Source organism: Vipera ursinii (assembly GCF_947247035.1).
Source record: "Vipera ursinii genome assembly, chromosome: 6".
Lineage (NCBI taxonomy): Eukaryota > Metazoa > Chordata > Lepidosauria > Squamata > Viperidae > Vipera > Vipera ursinii.
This window is the reverse complement of record NC_139515.1, coordinates 56,820,188-56,845,796: the sequence shown is the minus strand read 5'-3', so window position 1 is coordinate 56,845,796 and position 25,609 is coordinate 56,820,188. Positions and strand designations below refer to the sequence as shown.

The window sequence follows — 25,609 nt, the reverse complement described above, 5'->3', positions numbered from 1 at the left end:
CTAGAGTCCATGTCAGCTGTCTGACTAGCGAATTCAGCACTGAGGAAACTCTACAGCTTTGAGGTGTCATAAAAGATAAATTTTATTGAATACACATCTCGATACTGTGTAAAATCAGCTCTACATTTCCCACCTGAAAATCTAGTTAGTTAACAATCATTCTTCATAACCCCCACCCACCAAGTGCTCACGTTGCCCAATCATATTTCTTTGGTTTGTTATGAGAATAGTCTACTTCTCTGTGAGACATCTGCTTTTGTGACCTTGGTTCCCACGGTCCATAGATGGCTTCTTAAAAATCCTGTTTTACCCAAGCTTCCCCTCCCCCATTTCAATGGCAAGTTGAGTAGCGACAGAAGTTAGCAAGCATCTTAGCAAATCTTGTCAGTCCAGCTCTTGATACACTTATAATGCATGGAAACTACAGTCTAGTGACCACTTTTAGAAGTCTTTGGAGGCCAAGGTTTGGGGGCTGTTTATAGCCCTAGGTTTAGGGTTTTCAGTTTTGTATCTCTATTTTGAAGTTCTCTCTGCAACTGTAAAATCTAGAAATCTGCATTAAATAGAAAAACTTTAAATACATTTATTTTTCTTCATTTGTTTGTTTTCTGTAGCCACCCATCTTAACAACTGACTTTAGGCAGCATACATCATAAAATGTAGAAACAAATTAAAAACAATCAAAACAATACAAAATAAATATATACAGACACTGATTACTACTCTTGCCATGGATACAACCAAGAAACAGGACCTTAACACAATCAGGATCCCAGGCCCACTAATACAACCAAGTCTTCACAGTCTTATGAAAGGGCAACAGGGTGATCCTAATTTCTGAAGGGAGAAATGCAAAACTCTTGATTTTCTGTACTGATATCTAAGCAGTGAATATGCATTCTCCCAATTCTATTACTGTTCTAGGGTTGATCTCTATTAGTCTTGTCTGCACTGCTATAAAGTTAGTTACATGTTGCTAAACATCATACCTTAATATCTGTGGACTGAAGACAGCTGATAAGTAATTGTACAAATGGATCCATCATTTCTAAAACATGCTCATCTGAGGAATTTATTTTAGATCTCTTCAAACTCATGTGCAGCAGCTGCGCATAATAAAGAAATATTAGGAGGCCTTTAAGCTAAAAAGGGAAGTGATTTATAAGGAAATTACAGTGGTATTTTAGAAATGCAGCACATTAATAGGGGACAGTGCAAGCATGAAAAAGATTGAAAGCACAAAAGAAATGGATGGAGAGAAATATATTCCTTCTCTTCAATCTTTCAAGTCTATTTAACTGTAATACTGCTCAGGAACTTTCCACAAAAACAACTTTTTATTGTGTTACCACAAAATAACAATTTTTTTATAATTTGGCTCAATTAAAGCAGAATGGCAAGACGTACCGATCCCATTCTCTTAGTGATTTCCAAAGTTCTCATTTCAATTTCTTTATGCCAATAATACAGAGCTCAGCAGTTAAGATGCTGGGCTTATTGGCTGGAAAGCTAGCAGCCCAGGTTCGAGACCCTAACTCCACATGATGGGGTGAGCTCCCGTCCTCACCCCAGCTCTTGACAACCTAGCAGTTTGAAAGCACACAAAGGCAAGTTGATATAAATAGGTACCACTTTGGCGGGAAGGTAACAGCGCTCCTTGACGTCATGATGGCCACATGACTGTGGAAATGTCTTCAGACAGCGCTGGCTCAAGGGCCTTGAAATGGAGATGAGCACCCCTCCCCCAGCTGGCAATGAATAGCAGAGTAAAATCCTCAGGGTCTCCTATGCTTATAATATATGCATTCAAATATAATGGCAAGTCATGATTTACCCTTATCCTAGAAAGAATAGTGACAGATTTTATTTTCCTGGGCTCCAAGATCACTGCAGATGGGGACTGTAGCCAAGAAATTAAAAGACGCTTGCTCCTTGGGAGGAAAGCCATGGCAAATCTAGACAACACACTAAAAAACAGAGACATCACCTTGTCAACAAAACTGCGTATAGTCAAGGCTATGGTCTTCCCAGTTGCAATGTATGGCAGTGAAAGCTGGACCATAAGAAAGGCTGAGCGCCAAAGAATTGAAGCCTTTGAACTATGGTGCTGGAGAAGACTCCTGCGAGTTCCTTGGACTGCAAGGTGATCAAACCGGTCAGTCCTAGAGGAGATCAACCCTGACTGCTCTTTAGAAGGCCAGATCCTGAAGCTAAAACTCAAATACTTTGGCCACCTAATGAGAAGGAAGGACTCACTGGAGAAGAGCCTAATGCTGGGAAAGATTGAGGGCAATAGAAGAAGGGGACGACAGAGAATGAGGTGGCTGGATGAAGTCACTGAAGCAGTAGGCGTGAGCCTAGATGGACTCCAGAAGATGGTAGAGGACAGGAAGGCCTGGAGGAACATTGTCCATAGGGTCGCGATGGGTCGGACACGACTTCGCAACTAACAACAACAGAAAGAATAACCCAGTACGTGAGGGATGGAAAGGGACTGCAGTGTTATACACTTTGGCAGTTCTCTCATAACTGAAGGGATCCTGTCCATTCAACTCTTTATTCCGGTCAAGTGACCCATCTCTAACATGCAGGAAGAAACTAGAGCTATGAAGTGGATCATGAGGTTTGATGTGGTTTGTTTACAGTGTTCCTGCAACTGAAACATAAAAGGGTTGGATTCACTTTATTACAGAGGCTACACATTTTCAAACAGGAAAAAAAAACCATGAAAGAGAGAACGAGGAATAATGCCTGGCACTTCTTACCCGTAGCCCTGACTCAACCAAGACGTGCATGTTAGTCTTGCTGCTCACGGGTGCTTTTTGACCTCCTCGAACAGGAGCTGGTGGTAGTAGGAGGCAGCTCTCTGGCTGCAAACGAGGATCTGGAGGAACTGCAACTTTCATTCTAAAAGGTTGTTGAAAAAGAAAGCAAAAATGAGAATTATGGTCTCAGCACACAGTCCTTCTAATCAAACAAAAGGCATTTACTAGGTAGAGAAAGGAGAGGAAACCGAAATGAGACATTTAGAATGAACTTATACATTTCAACGTATGCTCAGTTATTTAATGAAGCCATTCCTTCTTGAGGGTTTGGAAAAGATCAATCATATAATACCGATCTCAAAAGACTGCTATGTGCATTGAATGCCCTCATTAGAGGAAGGGGAAAAAAACCTTTGAAGAAGGAATCAAATGCTGGTTAAAATAAATTATGGCTTCATTAGAAACAAGAGAACTGCAAGTAAAGAAATGGGAAAATCCCAAATGGTAGGCACTGCAGAAAGACAAAACCAGAGGTTGCTGACTTCTTTGCATTTATGATAATTAAATGGGATTCGCAGCATATAAGTATGTATGCTGCTGCACATTTATAAGACTGAGGCCAGGGGTAGGCAACCTCGGCTCTTTGATGACTCATGGACCTCAACTCCCAGAATTCCTGAGCCAACTGGCTCAGGAATTCTGGGAGTTGAAGTCCATGAGTCATCAAAGAGCCGAGGTTGCCTACCCCTGACTTAGGCATTCAGGTATAGATTTTCTACTAGAATTTTGTATACAGTAATCACATTTATTAGCAAACACATAATGGGGAATCAAACTAAATTTAGTTTTCTATCATTTTATTCTTCCTAAACTTACTTTGCTTTTTCTGTTAGCAATGGTAGATTTTCACTAATCAAACCATGGCTGAGTAGGAGAATTGTCTCTGCAGTCATTGCCTCATTCACTATCAATCCAGACACAATTCGTCGTAAAGTTTCATGCACCTTTCGAGACATTTTTAGGCTGGTTGTATTCTCCAAAATCTGCAGGACAACATTGCAGTTCAGCAATCACTTTACAAAGCTAATCCTGGAATAGAAATCTTTTTAGAAGGACACTTTCAACACTCACACCTCCCACCTTTTTGCAGCAGAAGCATGTTCTGAGAGGATGAATCATTTTGCTTTTTCCCATGCCTCTACATCAAAGGAGATACCTAAAAGTTCTCTACTATGTCACTGAGAAACCTCCATTTTTCTTCCAATTTCTTATTCATCAGAACATTCCTAGATACTGTATACAAACATTAATTGTGTGTCTGTCCTCTTTCTACAAGAGAGATCAACCAGCTGCCAACCAAATTCTCCCAGCCCAATAAAAAATTTCTATACTGTATTTCTACAGCCTCTGGAACACTGATTGAATTCATTGGAAGAAAAAAAAGGGGAATGCAGATCAGGTGGAAAATTGTAATCCAAGAGCAGTAAAATGGTTCTATATTTCCTACAGGGGTGTCAAACTCAATTTCATTGAGGGCCGCATCAGCATTGTGGTTGCCTGCAGGGGGCCAGGTGGGTATGGCCTGGGTGGGCGTGGCCTAGTGGGTGGGCGTGGCCAGCTCTACATCGTTCGCATCAAGGGTGCCTATGGGGGCCTGGGCAGGAGTGGGACAGATCTGAGGTTCTCTGGGAGAAGGAGGATCTCTGGGCCAGGGCCAAGGCAGTGGGGGCCGTTCCCTCACTGTTTCCAAGATGGCTTCGCGGGCCGCATGAAACCACTTCGCGGGCCGGATCTGGCCCCCGGGCCTTGTGTTTGACATGTCTCTCCTACACAATAATCTAGGTCACAGGTCTGCAACCCGTGGCTCCGGAGCTGCAGGCGGCTCTTTGAGCCGTCTCCTGCAGCTCCCAGTCCTCTGCCATGTGCAGTCCCAAAAAAAAAAAAAAAAAGTGGGACTAAAAAAGTTCAACCAATCAATTCAAATATGCAGGGTAGGTGCATATCTCGCCTTGGCTCCACTATTCAGTCAAACCCTGTTCTGCGCATGTGCGCATGTATGCACATGTGCACACATTTTTTGCGGCTCCCAGTTTTTCCTTTTGTGAGGGAACCGGTTCCGAGTGGCTCTTTCACTGTTTCAGGTTGCTGACGCCTGATCTAGGTCATTCCTTAATTTGTGGATTTTTCATTCAGTAAATAAAAGTAAGATTGAAAATTCAAAATTGTAAGTGGGAGAGGTGATATTCTATTGGTCTGATCATGCCAGTTTGGCAAAACGTTGAGGGAAAAATCCTCTGAATACTCTATAGGGTATTCATGAAGTCATCTTACAGTAAGGTGGGCAATTTGAAGCTTCAGATCATTAACCTCTTTTATGCTCCTCAGAGCCTCTGGTTAATGTCACTGAAAGTCCACAGCTTGTTTCCCAGTATTGTCCGAGATAAAGGAAAACTGTAAAATAAGTCAGAGCTATGCTTTATATAGAAAACAACAAAAATCACAACTAAAAATCCTCCCCCGAAGGAAGAAATTACTGTCTGGCCATGTACATGACATGTCCCTTGCCTTGGTCTTTGACCCTTCCTAAAATATTAAATACCATCTCTAGTCCTCAGAAGTTTATTCATTCCCGACTTAAATGTATAAATGAGATTAACTGGTTAATCCATGTTCTTCTCAGCCAAAACTGGCACAGGAGGGACTAAAATATCTGAAAAAACTGTACAGTTATACTTATTTGTTTATGCATAAAATGGATATACCACTTTTCATTAGAGCACCCAAACGCCCCACAATGAGCCCTAGCAGGACTAATTAGCAAAAAAGACATTTTAATGACCAGAGATTGCATTTCAGACCAGAACAATGATACAAAGTGATAGAGGGCAATAGAAGAAGATTGAGGGCAATAGAAGAAGGGGACGACAGAGAATGAGGTGGCTGGATGGAGTCACTGAAGCAGTAGGCGTGAGCTTAAATGGACTCCAGAAGATGGTAGAGGACAGGAAGGCCTGGAGGAACATTGTCCATAGGGTCGCGATGGGTCGGACACGACTTCGCAACTAACAACAACAACAACACTTGTTTTAGCTCTTCTGCTGTGGCTTCCTGTATCAAAATGGTGAAAAGTTTTTGAAAGACTGGTCAAAAATGATCTATATGCAGCTCTGGGACTATAATTTACTTACTCTGCCCGGAATGTTGCTCACTAGAATAGAGTTACTATATTCAGACACATCCCACTGGGAAGTCTCAATGTACACTAATTCTATCTTCATACCTCTTTCAATGGAAGAATAAACTTAATCACTTGGTTTTTTCCTACATATTTGGCAAGGATTTCATAAGAATCATAACTTTTGCTTCTACGAGCTTCCATAACTTTGGAAACGATGCCTTTTACTTCTTTTTCTTCAGCTATTTCCCCAAACAATTCACGGTGGAAAATCTTTACAAGAGAAACAAGAATAGTTTAGCAACAGAAAATAATGCAATAGTTATAGCTTCTTTTGCTGTTTTCAGTATAACTTTCCATACAGCTATCTCTTTACTTCAATGCTGCACAAATTTTGTGGCACCGTAAAGATTAACCACAAAAGCCTATGCTGTTATACAAGAGAGAGGAAGAAAACCGAAGTTACAGTTGCAAGAAAAAGTATGTGAACCCTTTGGGATTACATGGAGTTTTGCATGAATTGGCCATAAAATGCGCTTTAAATGTCATGTAAGTCAGAACAATAGAAAAACACAGTCTGCTTAAAATAATACTACACAAACATTAGCTGTTGTCATGTTTTAATTGAACATAACATGTAAACATTCACAGTGCAGGGTGGAAAAAGTATGTGAACCCCTAGACTAATGACTTCTCCAAGAGCTAATTGGAGCCAGGAGTGAGCCAACCTTGACTCCAATCAGTGTGATGATATTGGATGTGTTGCTGACAGCTGTCCTGCCCTTTAAAAAACACACACCTGTTTTGGGTTTACTGGTCTCAAGAAGCACTGTCTGATGTGAACCATGCCTCGCAGAAAAGAGCTCTCAGAAGACCTACTATCAAGAATTATTGACTTGCATGAAGCTGGAAAGGGTTACAAAAGTATTTCCAAAAGCCTTGATGTTCATGTGTCCACGGTAAGACAGACTGTCTACAAATGGAGAAAGTTTAGCACTGTTGCTACTCTCCCTAGGCATGGTCGCCTGTAAAAATGACTGCAAGAGCACAGCACATAATGCTTAATGAGGTAAAGAAGAATCGTAGTGTCAGCTAAAGACCTACAGAAATCTCTGGCACATGCTAACATTTTTGTTGACACATCTACAATAAGGAAAACATTAAACAAGAATGGAGTACATGGGAGGACAGGACACCACGGAGGAAGCCATTGCTGTCCCAAAAAAATACTGCAGCACGTTTGAAGTTTGCAAAAGAGCACCTGGATGTTCCACAGCACTACTGGCAAAATATACTGTGGACAGATGAAACCAAAATTGAGTTGTTTGGGGAAAACACACAACACTATGTGTGGAGAAAAAAAGGCACAGCACACCAACATCAAAACCTCATCCCCACTGTAAAACATGGCAGAGGAAGCATCATGGTTTGGGGCTGCTTTGCTGCCTCAGGGCCTGGACGGATTGTTGTCATTGATGGGAAAATGAATTCCAGAATTTATCAGGACATTTTGCAGGAAAACGTATGACCATCTGTCCGCCAACTGAAGCTCCGCAGAGGATGGGTGATGCAACAGGACAATGACCCAAAGCATACAAGTAATTCAACAAAACAATGGCTTCAACAGAACAGAATACGCCTTCTGGAGTGGCCCAGTCAGAGTCCTGACCTCAACCCGATTGAAATGCTGTGGCATGACCTTAAGAGAGCAATTCACACCAGACATCCCAAGAATATTGCTACACTGAAACAGTTTTGTGAAGAGGAGTGGTCCAAAATTACTCCAGATCATTGTGCAGGTCTGATCTGCAACTACAGGAAACGTTTGGTTGAGGTTATTGCTGCCAAAAGAGGGTCAACCAGTTATTAAGTCCAAAGGTTCACATACTTTTTCCACCCTGCACTGTGAATGTTTCCATCTTATGTTCAATTAAAACATGACAACAGCTAATATTTGTGTAGTATTATTTTAAGCAGACTGTATTTTTCTATTGTTGTGACTTACATGACGTTTAAAGCGCATTTTATGGCCAATTCATGCAAAACTCCACATAATCCCAAAGGGTTCACATACTTTTTCTTGCAACTGTATACATCAGAAGTACAACACCCTAAACATGGCCTTCTTCCGCTTAAAAGAAAATTAAAATCCAATAAATGCCAGCAAACCATAATGCTTTGTCCAATTCATTAAAAAAGTGATGCTATGTCCTTATCAACATAACGTCTTCCTGTGCATCACATATCAACATAGGTTGTACATCTGGACATTATGAAAGCCCAGCTAAAGATCAAACAATTGTTCTTTTCTCTACCTTTAAGGAAACAGCTCATGAACTGAGTTTCTTCAGAGAGCTAGAATTTTAACTTTGGTGTTACCCAACATAACATTTTCCCTGTGGAGGAATTAAGTTAAAGACCTGGTGAAATAAATTCATTTTGCATTTAAATTTTTTCATATACTGTAAACACGTACTTCCATCAACAGTTCTATGCATGGATCCAAATCACCAACTTTAAGTTGACTGTTGGCAAGACTCTTCAGCAAGAGGTGGACAGTGAAAGTTAACACATGGACCTGCATATTTAGGAGAGACCATTATATTTGTTAAATGAAAAGAGAACCACCAAATGAGTATTGTAAAAATATACGTCAAAATACTACAGTGTACTGTATCTTTCCACAGTTTCTCTATGGTTGTCTAGCAGATCAGTCTTCAAAGTAATATCCTGTATTTCTCAAACTTTCAAAAAAACTTTCTAATGTTATTTCTAAGATTCTTTTTTTATCTTGAGCAGTCACCACAATTAACCCAATGTCAAGTGATATGCTTATTTAGGAGAAATTTCAGTCATTCTTGGATATAGTTCTGCAAATACAGTCTGTTACTATCTACAACAATTATGGATTGATAATAAAAGCAGAATGAAAAAGGATTTCCAGGATCCTCCTGAAATCTATTACACTTCATCCTTACCTGGTAACCAGTGACAAGGATTGACACCATCTCTTTTAAGACATATTGCAAGTATTGTGGCCCCAAAGCCTCTATTATTTTCATCAAGGTGTTACGTGCAACGTCCCGGATTTCCTGTGCTCTATTCCTCAGAAGAGAGCAGACTTTCAGAAGAATGCTGGAAACAAAGACAGACTACAATTAACTAAAGATGCCAAATGGAAAAATACAAAACATCACTGGAAAAAGCTTTATTTCAACTCTTAACAACATTTTAATACTATGTTGATATGTTTTATTTCCAAAGATTTATATGTGAATGATTTATGGATTATATAGATTGTAAATATAATATTTACCCTGGCAAATTCTCCTCCATAACATCCTGAGGAAGAGACTGCATTAGCTTGACCATTGCAAAAGCTATTGGCACTTGCACCACCTCTTCATCATTGATAATCTTGGATTTCACCATCTTGTGCTGTTCATCTCTTTTCACCTATCAGTACCAAAACAAATACTCTTCAGTAACAATTTTATTATAATATGCATTTATATCTTTCTTCTGCTGGAAAAGAAATTTATACTCAGTCTACTTTAATGTATAAGCTAGACCTGCTCCGGATGGGCTTGATTGCATTTCCAATCATACCCTAGCTAGGAGAAGTGTTAAGAAAGGCTGGTTAGAATGGTGGACAAGATCTAAGGGCATTTTAGATCTCAAACTTCTTTCGATCATAAAAGTCTCTATATGCTCTTTTGCAGCTTGACCTTTCTTGCACTATTATTCTGAAATAAAGGTAGGAGAAATCCCTGCAAGGCCAATTTGAATGTTAAAATGTACCTTTGCAATGAGACATCTGTGCAATTTGGGCAATATATTGCCAGTCACTGTTTCCTGAATATGTTTAATCAGACACTCCAACTCTTCCTTATTCCTGGGCAGGAATGAAGGTGGTTTTGTAACTTTCTGGAAATTCTCATCTTCTTCATTAGCATGCTGGTCAGACCTAGATTCAGCACACACTTCCTGTTCATTGACACAAGACTGTTCTTTGCTGGTCTTTTGGCTTTCTTCTTCTGCATCACTAAGTTCCACCTCCATGGCTTCATTCTCTACTTCAGGATTGATATCCACGGCGTCTACATGTTACATAAAATGAATGAAATTACTATGGCATTAATTAATCAAGATATCCTTTTGGAATAAAACAAGAGAAATAAAAACTGCAACAAAATACTTTAGCATATAGGGAACGGTTGCTGGAATTGGGTATGTGTAGTTTAACGAAAAGAAGAGTGAGGGGTGACATGATAGCAGTGTTCCAATATCTCAGGAGCTACCACAAAGAAGAGGGAGTCAAGCTATTCTCCAAAGCACCTGAAAGCAGGACAAGAAGCAACGGATGGAAACTAGTCAAGGAGAGAAGCAACCTAGAACTAAGGAGAAACTTCCTGACAGTTAGAACAATTAACCAGTGGAACAACCTGCCTCCAGAGGTGGTGAATGCTCCAACACTGGAAGTTTTTAAGAAGAGACTAGCCAGCCATTTGTCTGAAATGGTATAAGGTTTCCTGCCTGAGCAGGGGGTTGGACTAGATGACCTCCAAGGTCCCTTCCAAGTTCTTCTTCTTCTTCATCTTCTTCTTTTTCTTCTTCTTCTTCTTCTTCTTCTTCTTCTTCTTCTTCTTCTTCTTCTTCTTCTTCTTCTTCTTCTTCTTCTTCTTATTCCTCCTCCTCCTCCTCCTCTTCTTCTTCTTCTTCTTCTTATTATTATTATTATTATTATTATTGTATTAATAAAAGATGCAAAAGGCATCAAATTAAGGAATTAAAAAACTTACCTTCCTTTTCAATAATTGAAAGCTGCTTTTGAAGAGTTTCATGGTCAAAATGAAAAGCCTCCAGCACCATTACAAGCACGCTTTCAAATGAAAAAAAAAAGAAAAAATACATTTGAGTCCTTTCCAACTTTATTGAGCAGTTTACAAAACACTCTGTATAAATAAGGGGAAAAATAAGCCACTATTGTCATGGTGAAAATAAGCCTGGATTAACAGATAAATCTTACAAAATAAATATATGTACAGCAATACAATATAATCTTTATAATCCTAAAGGAATTGTGAGTCAACTATAATGAAATAGCACTTTAAAAAAAATCTTACTAATGTAAGAACAGCATAATTTCCAAACTTCAAAGTCACTCATATTTATTTAGAGGCCCCCAGCATTCAATGGTATTTATTTCTATTTAATGCAAATGATTATAACTTTAATCTTAAAACTGGCATTTAATGTACCTGACACCAAGTTTCTGATTGATCTGTCCAGTCTGCAATACGTGGATGAAATGTTTCAAATGGTAGAGGTAAGCTGACCAAGAAAGATGTCTACAGACAGCTCCCACCATCTCAACTGATGCAGTTATCATGTTTTCATACTAAGGAAAAAGAGTATTATCAGGGAGATTGAACTACAGAACCTCTTCAACATCAAGTTGTTCCTCTAGCCTTTCTTTTTAATGTAAAAATAAATCTATACTTCCCTTAGCTGGATCAAGACCACTTCAGGAGGGTGGGCAGTAGGAAGCAACCTTTCTGAACCAGCTCCTTACATCCATCCCCCATTATATATGTGAAGCTTCAACACAAGAAGTTCTCCATAAGAGCAATAGGTTCTACTAAAGGTAGTAGAGCAAATTCAATTTTCTCGCTTTATGAAAACTTGGATAAAGATCAGAAGTGTTGATGGAGTAAATCCTTCTTATGGCAATGAAGCAGAAGTAGTTTTGCCCATTTTATGTTTAAAAGCTTACCTTAAGCATTTTCTCATTGAAAATGGTAGTGGTTGCATAAGGCATAATATAATTTTGAAGAGTTTTAGAACTCAGTATGGTTTTGCCTTCCACTAACTGCTTAGCTAGTTTCATCAGAGCTCGTGCCCTTCTGTGAATCTGAAAGAATATAAAAATTAAATTGAACTTGGTTGATATATCTTAGTCCACCAAGCATTTGAATACTACAACCAGGGATTGCAGATATTTTTTATCAACAGAAAAAAGGAAATAAGTGGTATCAGTTATCATGCAATCACTATCAGATAATGTATATGCTACTTTAGGAGGATCAGTTACAACATTTCTTATTACCTGAATATGCTTCATGTTTTCAAAGAAGTCCATCTCTGGATCATGATAATCAGTCAGCTGGACCAAGTCATGAAACTCTGGATGCTCTGAAAATGCACGAATCAAGCTTGATAGCAATGATGTGTAATCTTGCTGAATGCACTGAAACCACAAAGAAAATATGTGGTTTACATTTACATCTGACATTCTAAACTATATCATAGCCTCCACCTTTTAAACGGAAAACTTTTTTTACAGCAATCTGTCCGAATTTTCCCTTTTAAACTGCTATCCCAAGCTACTGTGACCATTTCTAAATACCAGATATTTATTATACTAAGACTAGACTTTGAAGCAATAATGGAAGTAGATACTCTATACTTTATAAATATTTATCTGTTTGTTAAATTTATTGGCCACCTATCTTGCTAATGGCTACTCTGAGCAGCCAGTAATAAATAGTACCTTAAACTAATAGTAATAGTAATAGGCTAATAGTAGTACCTTAAACACATTCCGATTTTTAAAGTCTACCTGTTACTAGCAAAACAGGTTTTTGCATCCAGTATAACATATACAAGTGTCCCAAAGTGTACAGGATTTAACTCATTTAACATATTTGATATTTCCCCACATTCAGATCCCCATGGATTCAAAGCAATGGCCAAGAAACAGGAGTCATGATGGAAACAGATCTCATAATGGAACATTTATATATTTATTGCAAGCCTTTAGTAATTTGAGGATAACTCATTAATTCAAGCGTAACTAACTAAATAAAAGTCATGGTAAAAAAAATAGAGCTGGGACCGAAAATACAGTAAGAAGTCCTCCAAAGGGCTTTTATTTTCATAAAAGTGAGAAATACAAGATCTACAGACACAGATGTTCAACTCATACTGATTTTTAAAACATAAAAATGGTGCTGGCTCGTCACCTCAATCTTGCTCTTTAGTCCTTTTCTCAAAGAATCCAGAAGTGTGTGCTGGATAATTTCCTTGAATTCATCCTCTGTATGCTCAAGTTCAGAAAATCTTTGAATAATGGCATTCAGGCAGAGGACTGCATTGTCACTTAAAGCCATTTCCTCTAGCTGCAAAAGAAAAGGATCAGGACACATGAGATTATAATCCTATAAATTGGAGAAACAGAAGTATGGACTAAAATAAACATAAATTAGATCACTAAAGATAGTTAAAAAGAGCTATAATGTGATAAAAATTCCAAGTAATCTTCATTAGCAGCAAAGTATGACCAAAAGTGCATAAATTCACTCCAAACCTTTTATAAAGCTTCTTTTTCCTCCAGAAAGAAATTTAGAGAAATTTCTAAATTAAAGTTAAACTACAGTTGGTGTCAATTTCATTCAGTTGGCTTGGCAATAAACTGAAAGAACAGACTTTCAAGGATACCATAGCTGGTAAGTAGACATACTGTAATACAGCTAAGAAAGGCATTACAAAAGAGTCCAGCAACTGCTATGTATAAAATGAAACCTGGTTTATTTATTGTGGAAACTCGGTTAAAACTCTTGGGCAAAACCAGTGCTTTTTTTCTAAAAAAAAAAAAAAAGGGTGCCGGAACTCTCATCTTGGTGGGCACAGGAGGCGGGTGGGTGTGTGTGTGGCAGGGCGGCGCTGCTGCAGTCACAGGTGCGAAGGGTGTTGGCGGCGGGCTCCCCTCCCTGGGGCCGGAGCCGGCGCAGCTGGTGCTATGGGAGCAGCAGAGCCCACTCTATATGGCGGGGCTGCGCAATGCAGGCAACGGAGGCGGTGCGGGCCAGGCGATGTTTTAATCTTATGATTTTAAAAATATATTTTTTCTATTGTAAGTTTCCCCAAACCTCGCCATGTGGATTGCATACAAATATTATATAATTGGTAAATAAAGGTAGAACATATGTTAAATATACATCAAATAATAATATGCTTCCCTACAAAGTCAATTCTTCCTCAATGACAGACCAAGGAGTTAACTCAGAAAGGCAAGAGGAAAATCTAGAAGAGATCTGTGCAGCTCTTCAACATCTTCATCAACGATTTGGATGAGGGGATAGATGGGGAACTCATCAAATTTGCAGACAACACCAAGCTGGCAGGAATAGCCAATACTCCAGAAGATAGGCTTAAGATACAGGAGGATCTGGACAGACTCAAACACTGGGCACTATCTAACAAAATGAAATTCAATTGTGAAAAAAGTAAGGTTCTACATTTAGGCAGGAAAAATCAAATGCACAGGTATAGTATAGGTGGTACCTTGCTCAATAGTAGTAACTGTGAGAGAGATCTCGGAGTCCTAGTGGACAATCACTTAAATATGAGCCAGCAGTGTGCTGCAGCTGCCAAAAAAGCCAACACAGTGCTAGGCTGCATTAACAGAGGGATAGAATCAAGATCACGTGAAGTACTAATACCACTTTACAATGCCTTGGTAAGGCCACACCTGGAATACTGCATCCAGTTTTGGTCACCACGATGTAAAAAGATGTCGAGACTCTAGAAAGAGTACAGAGAAGAGCAACAAAGATGATTGGGGGACTGGAGGCTAAAACATATAGGGAACGGTTGCTGGAATTGGGTATGTGTAGTTTAATGAAGAGAAGGGTGAGGGGGTAACATGATAGCAGTGTTCCAATATCTCAGGGGCTGCCACAAAGAAGAGGGAGTCAAGCTATTCTCCAAAGCACCTGAAAGCAGGACAAGAAGCAACGGATGGAAACTAGTCAAGGAGAGAAGCAACCTGGAACTAAGGAGAAATTTCCTGACAGTTAGAACAACTAACCAGTGGAACAACCTGCCTCCAGAAGTGGTGAATGCTCCAACACTGGAAATTTTTAAGAAGAGACTAGCCAGCCATTTGTCTGAAATGGTACAGGGTTTCCTGCCTGAGCAGGGGGTTGGACTAGATGACCTCCACGGTCCCTTCCAACTTCTTCTTCTTCTTCTTCTTCTTCTTCTTCTTCTTCTTCTTCTTCTTCTTCTTCTTCTTCTTCTTATTATTATTATTATTATTATTATTATTATTATTATTATTATTATTATTATCATTATCATTATCAACTTGTAGAAAGGAAAGGCCCACACTGATAAATTAAAAATCTTTGTGGTCTGCAAAGGAATGCTGGTGGGCTAATCAATGATTTGGTGACTAGAGGAGCATCTACAGTGTTGGAGCTTGTGGTCATGGTAAGCCATGGAGGCACTAGGTAACATGACTTTCAGGGCAGTGGTGGTGATTTTATTACTTTAAAAAAAAAGTCTGTGCTCTGTCCAAGGGTGCTTGGTAGGCTGCATGTACAGGCCTGGTCTGGAATTTATTTTGGAGCATTCAACTATCTAGAGCAGGCATGTCAAACTCATTTTGTTTGAGGCAACTTTTTATAAAAGAATTGCCATTAATTTGTTTTAATAAAATAATTTAAACCAATTTTTCAAATGATTTCAAATTAAATGAATGAGGTTTTTTTAGTACAATTGTTAAATGCAATAAACTGATTTTAGGTATATGTTACTGGAAGGAAAAAGCAATCCCTGTTGCGTTACTGATCCCAGAGAAACATCTGCGCTCCTTTCGCCGCGATCTGAAAACATACTTGTTCGAGCAAGCCGGCCTGGCCTGAGGGGGGATTGGTGGGGTTTTTTATCATTTGTATTGGGGTTTTTACTATGTATCAATTGTATTTTAATCGGGCATGTATTTAATCATCTTTTAGTTTTTGTAAATTTCTGTGTTTTATTCTTGCCCTGTACACCGCCCTGAGTCCTCCGGGAGAAGGGCGGTATAGAAATATTAATAAATTAAATTAAATTAAATTTGCATGTATGCAGGTATCCTTAGGGTGCCATAGTTATGGATGAGAAATATTGTTTGCAAAGTTGGCATTTCTGGATGTAATACAGATATTTTGGACTTATTTTTGTTTCTTTGCATGTTTGATATTTTTAAAAAGACATATGCTACTGACTACGCTTATGCACATATGTAACATGATCACTGCTTGTCCAAAATTTTACTATACAGATAATACCCCCAGAAATTATTTTAGCCTTTTTAATAAATGTTGTTATTGATGTTAAGCTCACCAGGGAAAACATCATATATTGTTATGTATATACTAGGTTAATTATTTAAAGACTTAAGTGCAACATAACTAATTCTAAATAATCTATTTTTCAAAACACACAACAGTCCAAACAGTAAAAGTAAAGTCCAAATTAAGAACATTTCATTCTTAAGAATTGTTTAGATTCAAAATAGTTTTCAAGAGTGTACAAAAGATACTATTTTTTTTCTAGAATCAGCTAAATTAGACATATTACATTGAGAAAAATGTTTCTCATTTCTTTCCTGTTACCTTTGATTTCATTGCAGAGATGTTAACATAAGAAATAGATTATTTTGTTATCTAATTTTACCTTCCAAAAGACAGAAGCAGATGAAAAATGTGAGGTTCTTTTCTGTTGGCTTTTCTGAATTAGCTGTTTTAGATTCTAAAAGTTTAGTTCCTAAAGAAGTAATCCTGTAAATAATTTTAATGTCCTCCTCTAGTGCAGGCTCTTTTATGACTCGTGGACTTCAACTCCCAGAATTCCTGAGCCAGCATGCCTCAGCTTGGAAATCTCTCCCTTTCCCCTCAGCATGGCTGGCTCAGGATTTCTGGGAGTTGAAGTCCATGAGTCATAAAAAAAGAGCCAAGATTGCTAGCCCTGCAACAGGTTTAGGAAAACCAATAAGGGAGCTGGGTTTTTTTTTTTTTTGGAAAAAAAAAACGGTTCCGGAACGCCGTTCTGAGCTTCTATGAGAAAAAAAGCCCTGGGCAAAACCAAGATTTTCCACTCGTTACTTTTGTTGTTGTTGTTAACAGGTCATATGAAATTTTATTCTCATAACTGAATGACAAATGACAAACAGGAAAAATATATAAATATTGAGTTCAAAAAACTTGTAAATTGTAAATATCATAAACAACAATATAAAATGAATACATTTCTAAGGGCCCAATCAGAAAGCAAGCACAGATATTTTCCATATTAATGGACTCACCCGTATAGTGTAGAAACAGTTGTGCATTACCGGGATGAGGTAGTCGACATCTATTTTGTTCATCCCTTTGATATGAGAAATGATGTCTTGGAATGTTGACAAACGGACATCAAAGTTGATCTCATCAAGATGCTGCAGACTGAAAGCATTCAGCTAAGACAAATAAAATGTTTAGTCAATATAAAAATCAATCTGAATTTTAAAAAGATTAAGCAAATGAAGAAAACTGCTACATACCTTGACAGTATCTGTGATATATTTTATATTACTTTCCAAATGTGATAATGTCTGTTAAAAAAAGATTGAAAGTCATTAAAAGACAAAATTATTTATTTATTTATTTATTTATTTAGTTATATTTATATACCGCCCTATTCCCTGAGGACTCAGGGCGGTTTACAGGGAATTAAAAATCCAAAATACAAAAATTAAGAACAAATTAAAAAGTATTAAATTAACCCTGTAGTCAGTTAAAAAACCCCAAATTAAAAATTCTTCCTCAGTCTGGGCCCGAGAGCTGAAAAAGCCAGGTCTTCAGGCCCCGGCGGAATGATCGGAGGTCGGGGGCAGTCCTCAGCTCCACCGGCAGCTGGTTCCAGAGGGCAGGCGCTCCCACTGAGAAGGCCCTATCCCTGGGTGTCACCCGCCGGCAATCTCTCACCGGCGGAACCCTGAGCAGACCCTCCCTGTGGGAGCGCACTGGGCGAAGGGCGTTTGATGCCGGCAGCAAGTGTTCCCTCAAATATCCCGGACCCAGGCCATGTAGGGCTTTATAGGTGATAACCAGCACCTTGAATTTCACCCGGAGGGCAACCGGAAGCCAATGCAGCTCGCGGAGTAGAGGTGTTACATGGGAGTATCGGGAAACCCCCATTACAACTCGCGCGGCCGCATTCTGCACCAGTTGAAGCCTCCGAGTGGTCTTCAAGGGCAGCCCCATGTAGAGAGCGTTACAGTAGTCCAAACGGGAGGTCACAAGCGCATGAGTGACTGTGCGTAGGGCGTCCCGGTCCAGATAGGGACGCAACTGGCGCACCAGGCGAACCTGTGCAAAAGCCCCCCTGGTCACGGCTCCTATGTGATCTTCAAAATTGAGCCGTGAATCCAGGAGGACGCCCAAGTTGCGAGCCCTATCAACGGGGGGTAACACCTCACCCCCCATCATTAGAGGTGGAATAACATGGTTAACCCGGGACGCCGATACGCACAGCCACTCGGTCTTGGCGGGATTGAGACGAAGCCTGTTTCTCCCCATCCAGACCCGAACCGCCTCCAGGCACCGGGACATCACGGTGAGGGCATCACTGGGTTGGTTCGGGGTGGAAAGAAAGAGTTGGGTATCATCAGCGTACTGGTGATACCCCACCCCAAAACCACGAATGATCTCGCCCAGCGGCTTCATGTAGATGTTGAACAGGAGAGGTGAGAGAACCGACCCCTGAGGAACTCCACAAATGAGAGACCTCGGGGCGGATCTCTGCCCTCCTGTCAACACCGACTGCGAGCGGCCCCGGAGGTAGGAGGAGAACCACCGTAAAACGGTGCCTCCCACTCCCAACCCCCTGAGACGCCGCAGCAGGATACCATGGTCGATGGTATCAAAAGCTGCTGAGAGATCTAATAGGACCAGGACAGAGGAGCAACCCCTGTCCCTAGCCCTCCAGAGATCATTCACCAGCGCGACCAATGCCGTCTCCGTGCTGTATCCGGGCCTGAAGCCCGATTGGTACGGGTCCAGATAATCAGTCTCCTCCAGGAACAGAGGGAGCTGATGCTATTAATGAATAGTATAAATTGCATTTATTTCATACATTAATTTTTAAGGCTATTTTTAATTTCATTGAGGATAAAATTTGTTGGGAGCAGCATACATTGTATCAAAAGATAAAACATATACAGATCACACTTGCTGGAATATATATTCAGTATGTAAATACACTACACTTGCAATCTAACTAAATTGGCATTTGTCAACAAATCAATCTAGTCTGTATGGCATTATAATGTTTGGAGAAATCCTTTGCAACATGTTCTCCTCTGCCAGGAAAACACAGATTGCATGACACAGAGGCAAGGGTAGGCGATGTGGCAGCATCCATATACTTTGGACTTTAATTCCCACAATAGTTTGTGTGAAATATAGTCCAAAACTTCTAAAAGTTATCAATTGCCTATCCATGACCAAGGAATCTTAATGGAAAATACCACAAAAGCCTCTTCCTCCAACCATAGATAGTACTCAATGTATATCCGTAATCAAGCTTGGAATAGATAGTACTCAATGTATGTCCATAATTGAGCTTGGAATTACAGTTGTAAGTTGTGTTAGTTGTTAAGTGGGTCACCATGTGACCATGGTTGACTCTTTCGAGGAATTCTTAAGCAAATGCTGTGGTGTTAAGCAAATCCATTATATGCACTGGACATTTTTTGATGGAATCCAGAAGTAAATGCCAGTTTCATCAAAAAAAAAAAGTCCTAAATAGCAGTAACATAACTGGAGGAGACTGCAAAAAGCCATAAATGTGGGCCAGTTACTAAATGCCCCAGAACAGTATTCAGAACTTTGAATCTGGCTTGTAAGTAACCTAGGGAGGTCTGTTATAACTTCACACCGTTGCTAAGTGACTGGTCATAAGTCAAGGACTACTATTGTTTTCTATGACAAAAGACAGAAAAGGATAATACTTAAAAAGGATTTATAAAGAAGTCTACTGTTGATAATAAAAAGAAACAAAGGAACAAAAGGTACTAAACTATCTGAAGCATAGCGGGATAAGAATATATATATTTTAAAAAGCATTTATATACAGTAATACCTCAAAAACCACACAGAGTGCCTGACGAGACAACTTGTTCTGAATAACAGAAAACAGTTTTGCCAGCGGTTTAAGGAAGCTTGCTGGAGTTAAGCAATGTTTCAGCAGATTTTGTACTGTCTCCAGAATGTCAATCTCTGTATCCTAAAAGAAACAGACTGTCAGTAGGCCAGGTTCAGGAAAAGGACAGAACAAGGGTTACAGGAATGCTACTTTATTGCTTAGGGTGTAATAACAGAATCTTGAAAGCCTGCCAGAATATCCTTGTGCCACTCCTTATACTGAAAAGATCCAAGGTAGGGTAATCTCACGTCTTCTCCTTTTGCAGGAATAAGTTGTATCTTATTTGCCTTATTGATTCTTGCTTATCTTCTTCCTGAAGATTATCCATGCATCCCTCTATATAAATACACTACAAAGGACTACAATTGACTAGATTACTGAAAGTATCTTTATGTACTCTTCTGTGGATTTGAGATACCAAGTAAATTTTGCTTGAATCAACTACAGCACTCAATGGAAATGTGCCATCACAAAATGAAGTATCTATCAATAAGGCTAAATATTGGCACTCATCAAACCATTAAAAATCAATAAATATTTTTAACTTTATAGTGTAAATAAATTTTGTGTTGTTTTTGGGAGCTAGTCAAGCAGGGTGATCCTGGTAGTGGATTTTATTGGCAGAAAGGAAAAGAGTCAAGTCTCCCAATAGAAAATTCCTTCCATTTCTTTTTATGATCATGTATATCAGTATATCATTTTCTTTTATGTACTGTATGTTCATGACAAAATTAGAATAAGAACTTCCCAAATAAGGGCCAGTGATATTTCAACATAAAAAAGTGAACTGAAATTCTTGATCAGGTTTATGTCACATGCTGACATTCTGAAATTTAAATCAAAAACACAATTTAAAAAAACAAATTAACGAACAAAAGTCATTTCTGGACTTCTTCACTTTTCAATCATTTTATTCAGTAAGATGAAATCTGCTTTTGAGGGAAACAATTGTAACTTGGGGAACTTTGTAATTGTAATTTGCAACTTTTGGGGAAGTCCTTTAAACAAGGAATAAAAAGAATGGAAGTTAGGATCAATTTGGGAGGCTTCACATTTTCCCTGTATGCTTATACAAGCGCTATTATGCTGATCCCTGCAAACATTTATGACAAACTTAGTGTGTTGGTCATCCATGAAGGCCTCATGAACATGGTTTTTTTCTTATGCAAGATCAGATTTCCCATTTTTTGCATAATCAGGCAGGGCTGGTTCATCAAATCACACCAAAATTGGTCTCTTTTATAAAGCCTTGGTGTGGATTTGGAAAACTGTATTTATATTTTCAAAGATTTAAAGATGATATCTGCAGAAGTATATGGGGAGCTAAGAAACGATTTACAGTAAATTAACAAGATGTTCAAGATGGCATTCTCCCTCTACATTTGTATTTAGAAACCTCTACTTTATACTCCAAAAGTACATTACCTAAATACATAGATCAGTATACAACATATTAGATTCATTCTGAAGCTAACTGAAGTGGTTATGGCCCAGGCTTCCTTATAAAGGATAACAACTGCTTCATCCACTATTTTTCATATTCTGCTGAGCTTCATTCTTTGTTGTGGCTTATACATAACCCAGTTACCTTTCAGTGTAGCCTCAATGCATGTAAAGTCCATAAGTGCAAAAACATCTAAAATGTCACCACAAAAATAATTAATTTAATTTTATTAATTTTATTAAATTTATATACCGCCCTTTCCCGAAGGACTCAGGGCGGTTTACAGGGTATTTAAAATCAAACAGTACAAAATACAAAAGTTAAAAACAATTTAAAAAGATTAAATTATCCCTTAACTAAAAACCTCAGTTAAAAATTCTCAGCCTGGGCCGGAGAGCTCAAAGAGCCAGGTCTTCAGGTCCCGGCGGAATGAACGAAGGTAATTAACCTGAAAGAAAATATTACTTTCCATATACTTTATTATAAATTTACCTGAGTAATGTTGGTCTGCTGAAGGAAGGGGAGCAAGAGGCCAATCAGAATAGAACTCTGGTTCTTATCCTTTATAAACTTGCTAATCCTAAATACAACAGAAAATAAAGGTAACCACATACACCTACATTATATCACAATGTAAAGTTTCGGGTGTCTAAATTAAAAGCCAAGCTTTTTTAATATGTACCCTTGAAAAGTTTTGAACTTTGGTATAGAAAGAGCATGTCATTGTATTCACAGAAATACTGAGATGTAGAGGAGGAGGAAAGAATTTTTTTTTGCATCTGTTCTGAGTGAAAATAGAACAACTGGCAAAGTCATCTAATTTCTTGCCTTCTGAGAGATTAGGAAGAGCTTGCTTCTACTATTTTCTATTAACCTCCTTCCCACCAAGAAAAAGAGCTATTTCCTCTCCATTACTTCTACAGCATTAAGAAATCTCTGTAAATATGTACTATTAGAAAGGGTAAGAAACCACTTACTTTGAAAGAATGTTGAGTTCTTTGCTGAGTTGTGCGTTATATTTTTTTTTCTTTATCCTATCTACGCTGATCATAGTTTTGTTGAGATACTGAAGAACTGAAGGGACATGGGGGAGAATCAGCCTTGTCCCCATACTAGGAACATCTAAAATGGAGATGTAGAATATGGCCATTTAAAGTGAAAAACCAAGCCTTCTTTCCATGCAGAAAATACAAATCTTTACAAAACAGCCTAAGAGTGTTATAATTTTTTTAAAATAAAATACGTTTCAACTTTGTTATTTTTATTTATATATATTATGATGATCATACTTTGGTATCAGTATAACTAACTGATTATACCTGCTTATGATGTTTGTGGAAACAATTTTTTTTTAAAAAAAGATTTAAACTCAGAAACCCTCCAAGGCAGGGGTGTCAAACTCAATTTCATTGAGGGCCGCATCAGCATTGCGGTTGCCCTCAGGGGGCCGAGTGGGTATGGCTAGGGTGGGCGTGGCCTACTGGGTGGGCGTGGCTAGAGTGGGTATGGCCTACTGGGTGGGTGTGGCCAGCTCTACATCGTTCGCATCAAGGGTGCCTATGGGGGCCTGGGCAGGAGTGGGACAGATCTGAGGGTCTCTGGCAGAAGGAGGGTCTCTGGGCCAGGGCCAAGGCAGTGGGGGCCGTTCCCTCACTGTTTCCAGGATGGCTTTGTGGGCCACATGAAACCACTTCGCGGGCCGCATCCGGCCCCCGGGCCTTGTGTTTGACATGTCTGCTCCAAGGCAACCAAAATCTTGCATATACTCCCATTTCTGAGTCATTTAATCTTTTTTGCTGTTGTTGTTGTCATTTTTGGCAATCAAAAAGATCATGTAGTACCAGATATTGAAAAGGTGACTGACTTCAGGTATCAGTCTTAAAAGCTGGCAACTCTGACTACTTTTTCAATCTGTGCCTCATTTTGAAAGGAAGCCTGTATTGGGCAATTCTTCCGAAAGAGTTCATTCCAAGGTGAAAAGGTATTCTCTGTAAGCACCACACTTCTGACTTCCAAGTGCAGGAAGGCAAGTGAAGGCTACTTCAATGCAAAGGCTGTATGTTGTGGGCCTGGGCAATCCTTTAAGCATCCCAAGCTAAGACCAGGAAGTATCTTTCATTTTGTTTACATATTCTGTGTAAAACAGCTTTTAATAAAACTATACACTTTGTATGTACCTCTGTAAAGATCAAATATAATACACTCAAGCCATTTTCATTTCCAAATTAACTCTCTGTCCTACCGTCATCTGAATCTTCTTTTAAAGTTGCTTAGAATCTAGCTGTTTCCAGTGAGAGTTTGGGCCCAATGGTGGCTGGACTGCCAATTATATAGTTTTAATATTATGTGCCTTTGACTTTATTTTATATATTTTCCTTGTTTTTCTGAACTTCTTGTGCCTTACGGAAATGGGCACTATTGTAATAAATGAACAGTGCCGTCCAATTGAGACCTATCCATTCCTACCTCCTGCTATTTCTTCAACTTCAGTGAAGAGGCAGTCAGTCACTGTCAGGCTGCTTAACTGGTCATTAGGTTCAAAGTCAGGAATATTAAGAAGGTTGTCAATCACATCCATCACAATACCAGCTGTTCCCTCTCCCAGAATCTTGGCTGAGAGCACGGCAGTTACATTTGATAATATATCATATTCTGGATGCCCTAGCTTCTGCTTAGCCAGCAAAATGAAATACCTAAAAGCAAAGTGAAAGGGGGTAGGGGAATTTTAAGAAATAAATTATATGAAAAAAGGACAATTTTTTTCATTCTTCTGGTGGACAACTTAAAGAAACTGCTTCAGCTTCTTTTATTATAAAAATATTTATGACCATTTCCAGATATTAACAGTGAACAAAAGCATGAAATCCCCTAAATAATTGCTACCAAATTCAAAACTATTACTGGAGATCAGGAACAGATTATTCTATCAACATACACACCAGCCATGTAGATGAATCTGTAGGATTAAAAACACTTAAGGTCAATAGATAGCACTCCTGCTGTAATAAGATATGGTTCATACACTGTATTAAGAGATAATTAAATAACCACATTATCTAGTTTTGCTTTTTGATTGTACAAAAGCAACCATTGCCACTTCTTTATCATGCTTTGTGTGCAATGCAAGAAATCACTTGATTTAAAAAGGTTGGGACTGGGAAAGGAAAACTCTGGAAGCTGTCGGTTTGAATCACAAACTTGCAGTTTATTCTTGTTCACAGCTCCAGGAAGGAAAAGTAGGCAGAAAGAAGAAGAGTATAAAAAGGATACTTTATTTTGGCAAGACACGAATACTTGCAATACAGGGTTCCAGTCCTTTTTTGCCTGGTCCCAGTATTACAATTACTTATCCTTACTGGTTTGTTTGTACATAAAGAACACAGGCAGATAACTATGGCTCTCCATCTGTGACTGTCATACAATTTCTATCAGCCCAATCAGCAGTGTGAATAAGAGATAATGGGGGGTTGTAATCTGGGACTAATGCAGATGGCAGAGAGTTCTAAACCACAATTGCATGTTAACCTGCAAGGCAATACACCAACTGGATTTAAAGCTTTTAAATAACGTAGACAGTAAAGTCTGTAATAATTATTGGGGGGAGGGGGGGGTTGCTAAAATTGAATAGCTTACCTGGGGTTTTTGCTCCAGATGTGAATAATTTTGAGTAAAGGAGTAGGAGAATATTGGCTCTCAGCAGCCAGCCTAGTGATCTGAAAAAAACAAAACAGAAAGATAAAATCAGGTTACATTAACAAGTATATCTTAGAATAGCTATTCAGAATAGAAGAAGTAAGACTATTGGTATCTGAAAGAACAGTGAACTGTCTTAGGTCACATGTTGTATTATGCCATAGTTCTTTTCATCTTGACTTAGCACATGTGAATCTAGTATGCATGCAACCAATATTAATTGCAATGCCTTTTGCACCAGAATAACAAAAGCTGCTTCCATTGACAAAAATACTTTGAAGTGTCCAACCCAGCTTGTTACCATTAGGCATTGCCTTCAATTCACCAAGTGAGACGGGCCTGCTGCTAATTTTAGAATAGTCTTCAAGTCCCACGATACTAACTCCAGAGAAAAGTGGATATTACATATCATTTCTGGCTAAATAATAAGAGCCTTGGTGGAGCAGTGGGCTAATGCCTCCTTAAGTAACACCAGCTGCCTGCAATTAGTGCAGGTTCGAGTCCCACCAGGCTCAA

At 39.0% G+C, this 25,609-nt stretch overlaps 1 protein-coding gene across 3 annotated transcripts in view; it reads right to left on the bottom strand.

Annotated features, from left to right (window-relative positions):
- UTP20 (UTP20 small subunit processome component) overlaps positions 1 to 25,609 on the bottom strand; it is a 92,949-nt gene that overhangs the window by 14,788 nt on the left and 52,552 nt on the right. For all 3 annotated transcript variants that reach the window (XM_083366730.1, XM_083366731.1, XM_083366732.1), the window contains 20 exons: positions 25,034 to 25,113; positions 23,867 to 24,093; positions 22,378 to 22,522; positions 21,893 to 21,980; positions 19,894 to 20,037; positions 17,312 to 17,362; positions 17,075 to 17,227; positions 12,966 to 13,121; positions 12,050 to 12,190; positions 11,717 to 11,854; positions 11,202 to 11,341; positions 10,743 to 10,822; positions 9,742 to 10,040; positions 9,257 to 9,396; positions 8,919 to 9,075; positions 8,417 to 8,518; positions 6,046 to 6,213; positions 3,642 to 3,808; positions 2,766 to 2,907; positions 990 to 1,106 (listed from right to left, as the gene is read on the bottom strand). In XM_083366730.1, the coding sequence (XP_083222856.1) occupies positions 990 to 1,106; positions 2,766 to 2,907; positions 3,642 to 3,808; positions 6,046 to 6,213; positions 8,417 to 8,518; positions 8,919 to 9,075; positions 9,257 to 9,396; positions 9,742 to 10,040; positions 10,743 to 10,822; positions 11,202 to 11,341; positions 11,717 to 11,854; positions 12,050 to 12,190; positions 12,966 to 13,121; positions 17,075 to 17,227; positions 17,312 to 17,362; positions 19,894 to 20,037; positions 21,893 to 21,980; positions 22,378 to 22,522; positions 23,867 to 24,093; positions 25,034 to 25,113 (2,835 nt within the window). The remainder of the gene's footprint in view (positions 1 to 989; positions 1,107 to 2,765; positions 2,908 to 3,641; positions 3,809 to 6,045; positions 6,214 to 8,416; positions 8,519 to 8,918; positions 9,076 to 9,256; positions 9,397 to 9,741; positions 10,041 to 10,742; positions 10,823 to 11,201; positions 11,342 to 11,716; positions 11,855 to 12,049; positions 12,191 to 12,965; positions 13,122 to 17,074; positions 17,228 to 17,311; positions 17,363 to 19,893; positions 20,038 to 21,892; positions 21,981 to 22,377; positions 22,523 to 23,866; positions 24,094 to 25,033; positions 25,114 to 25,609) is intronic.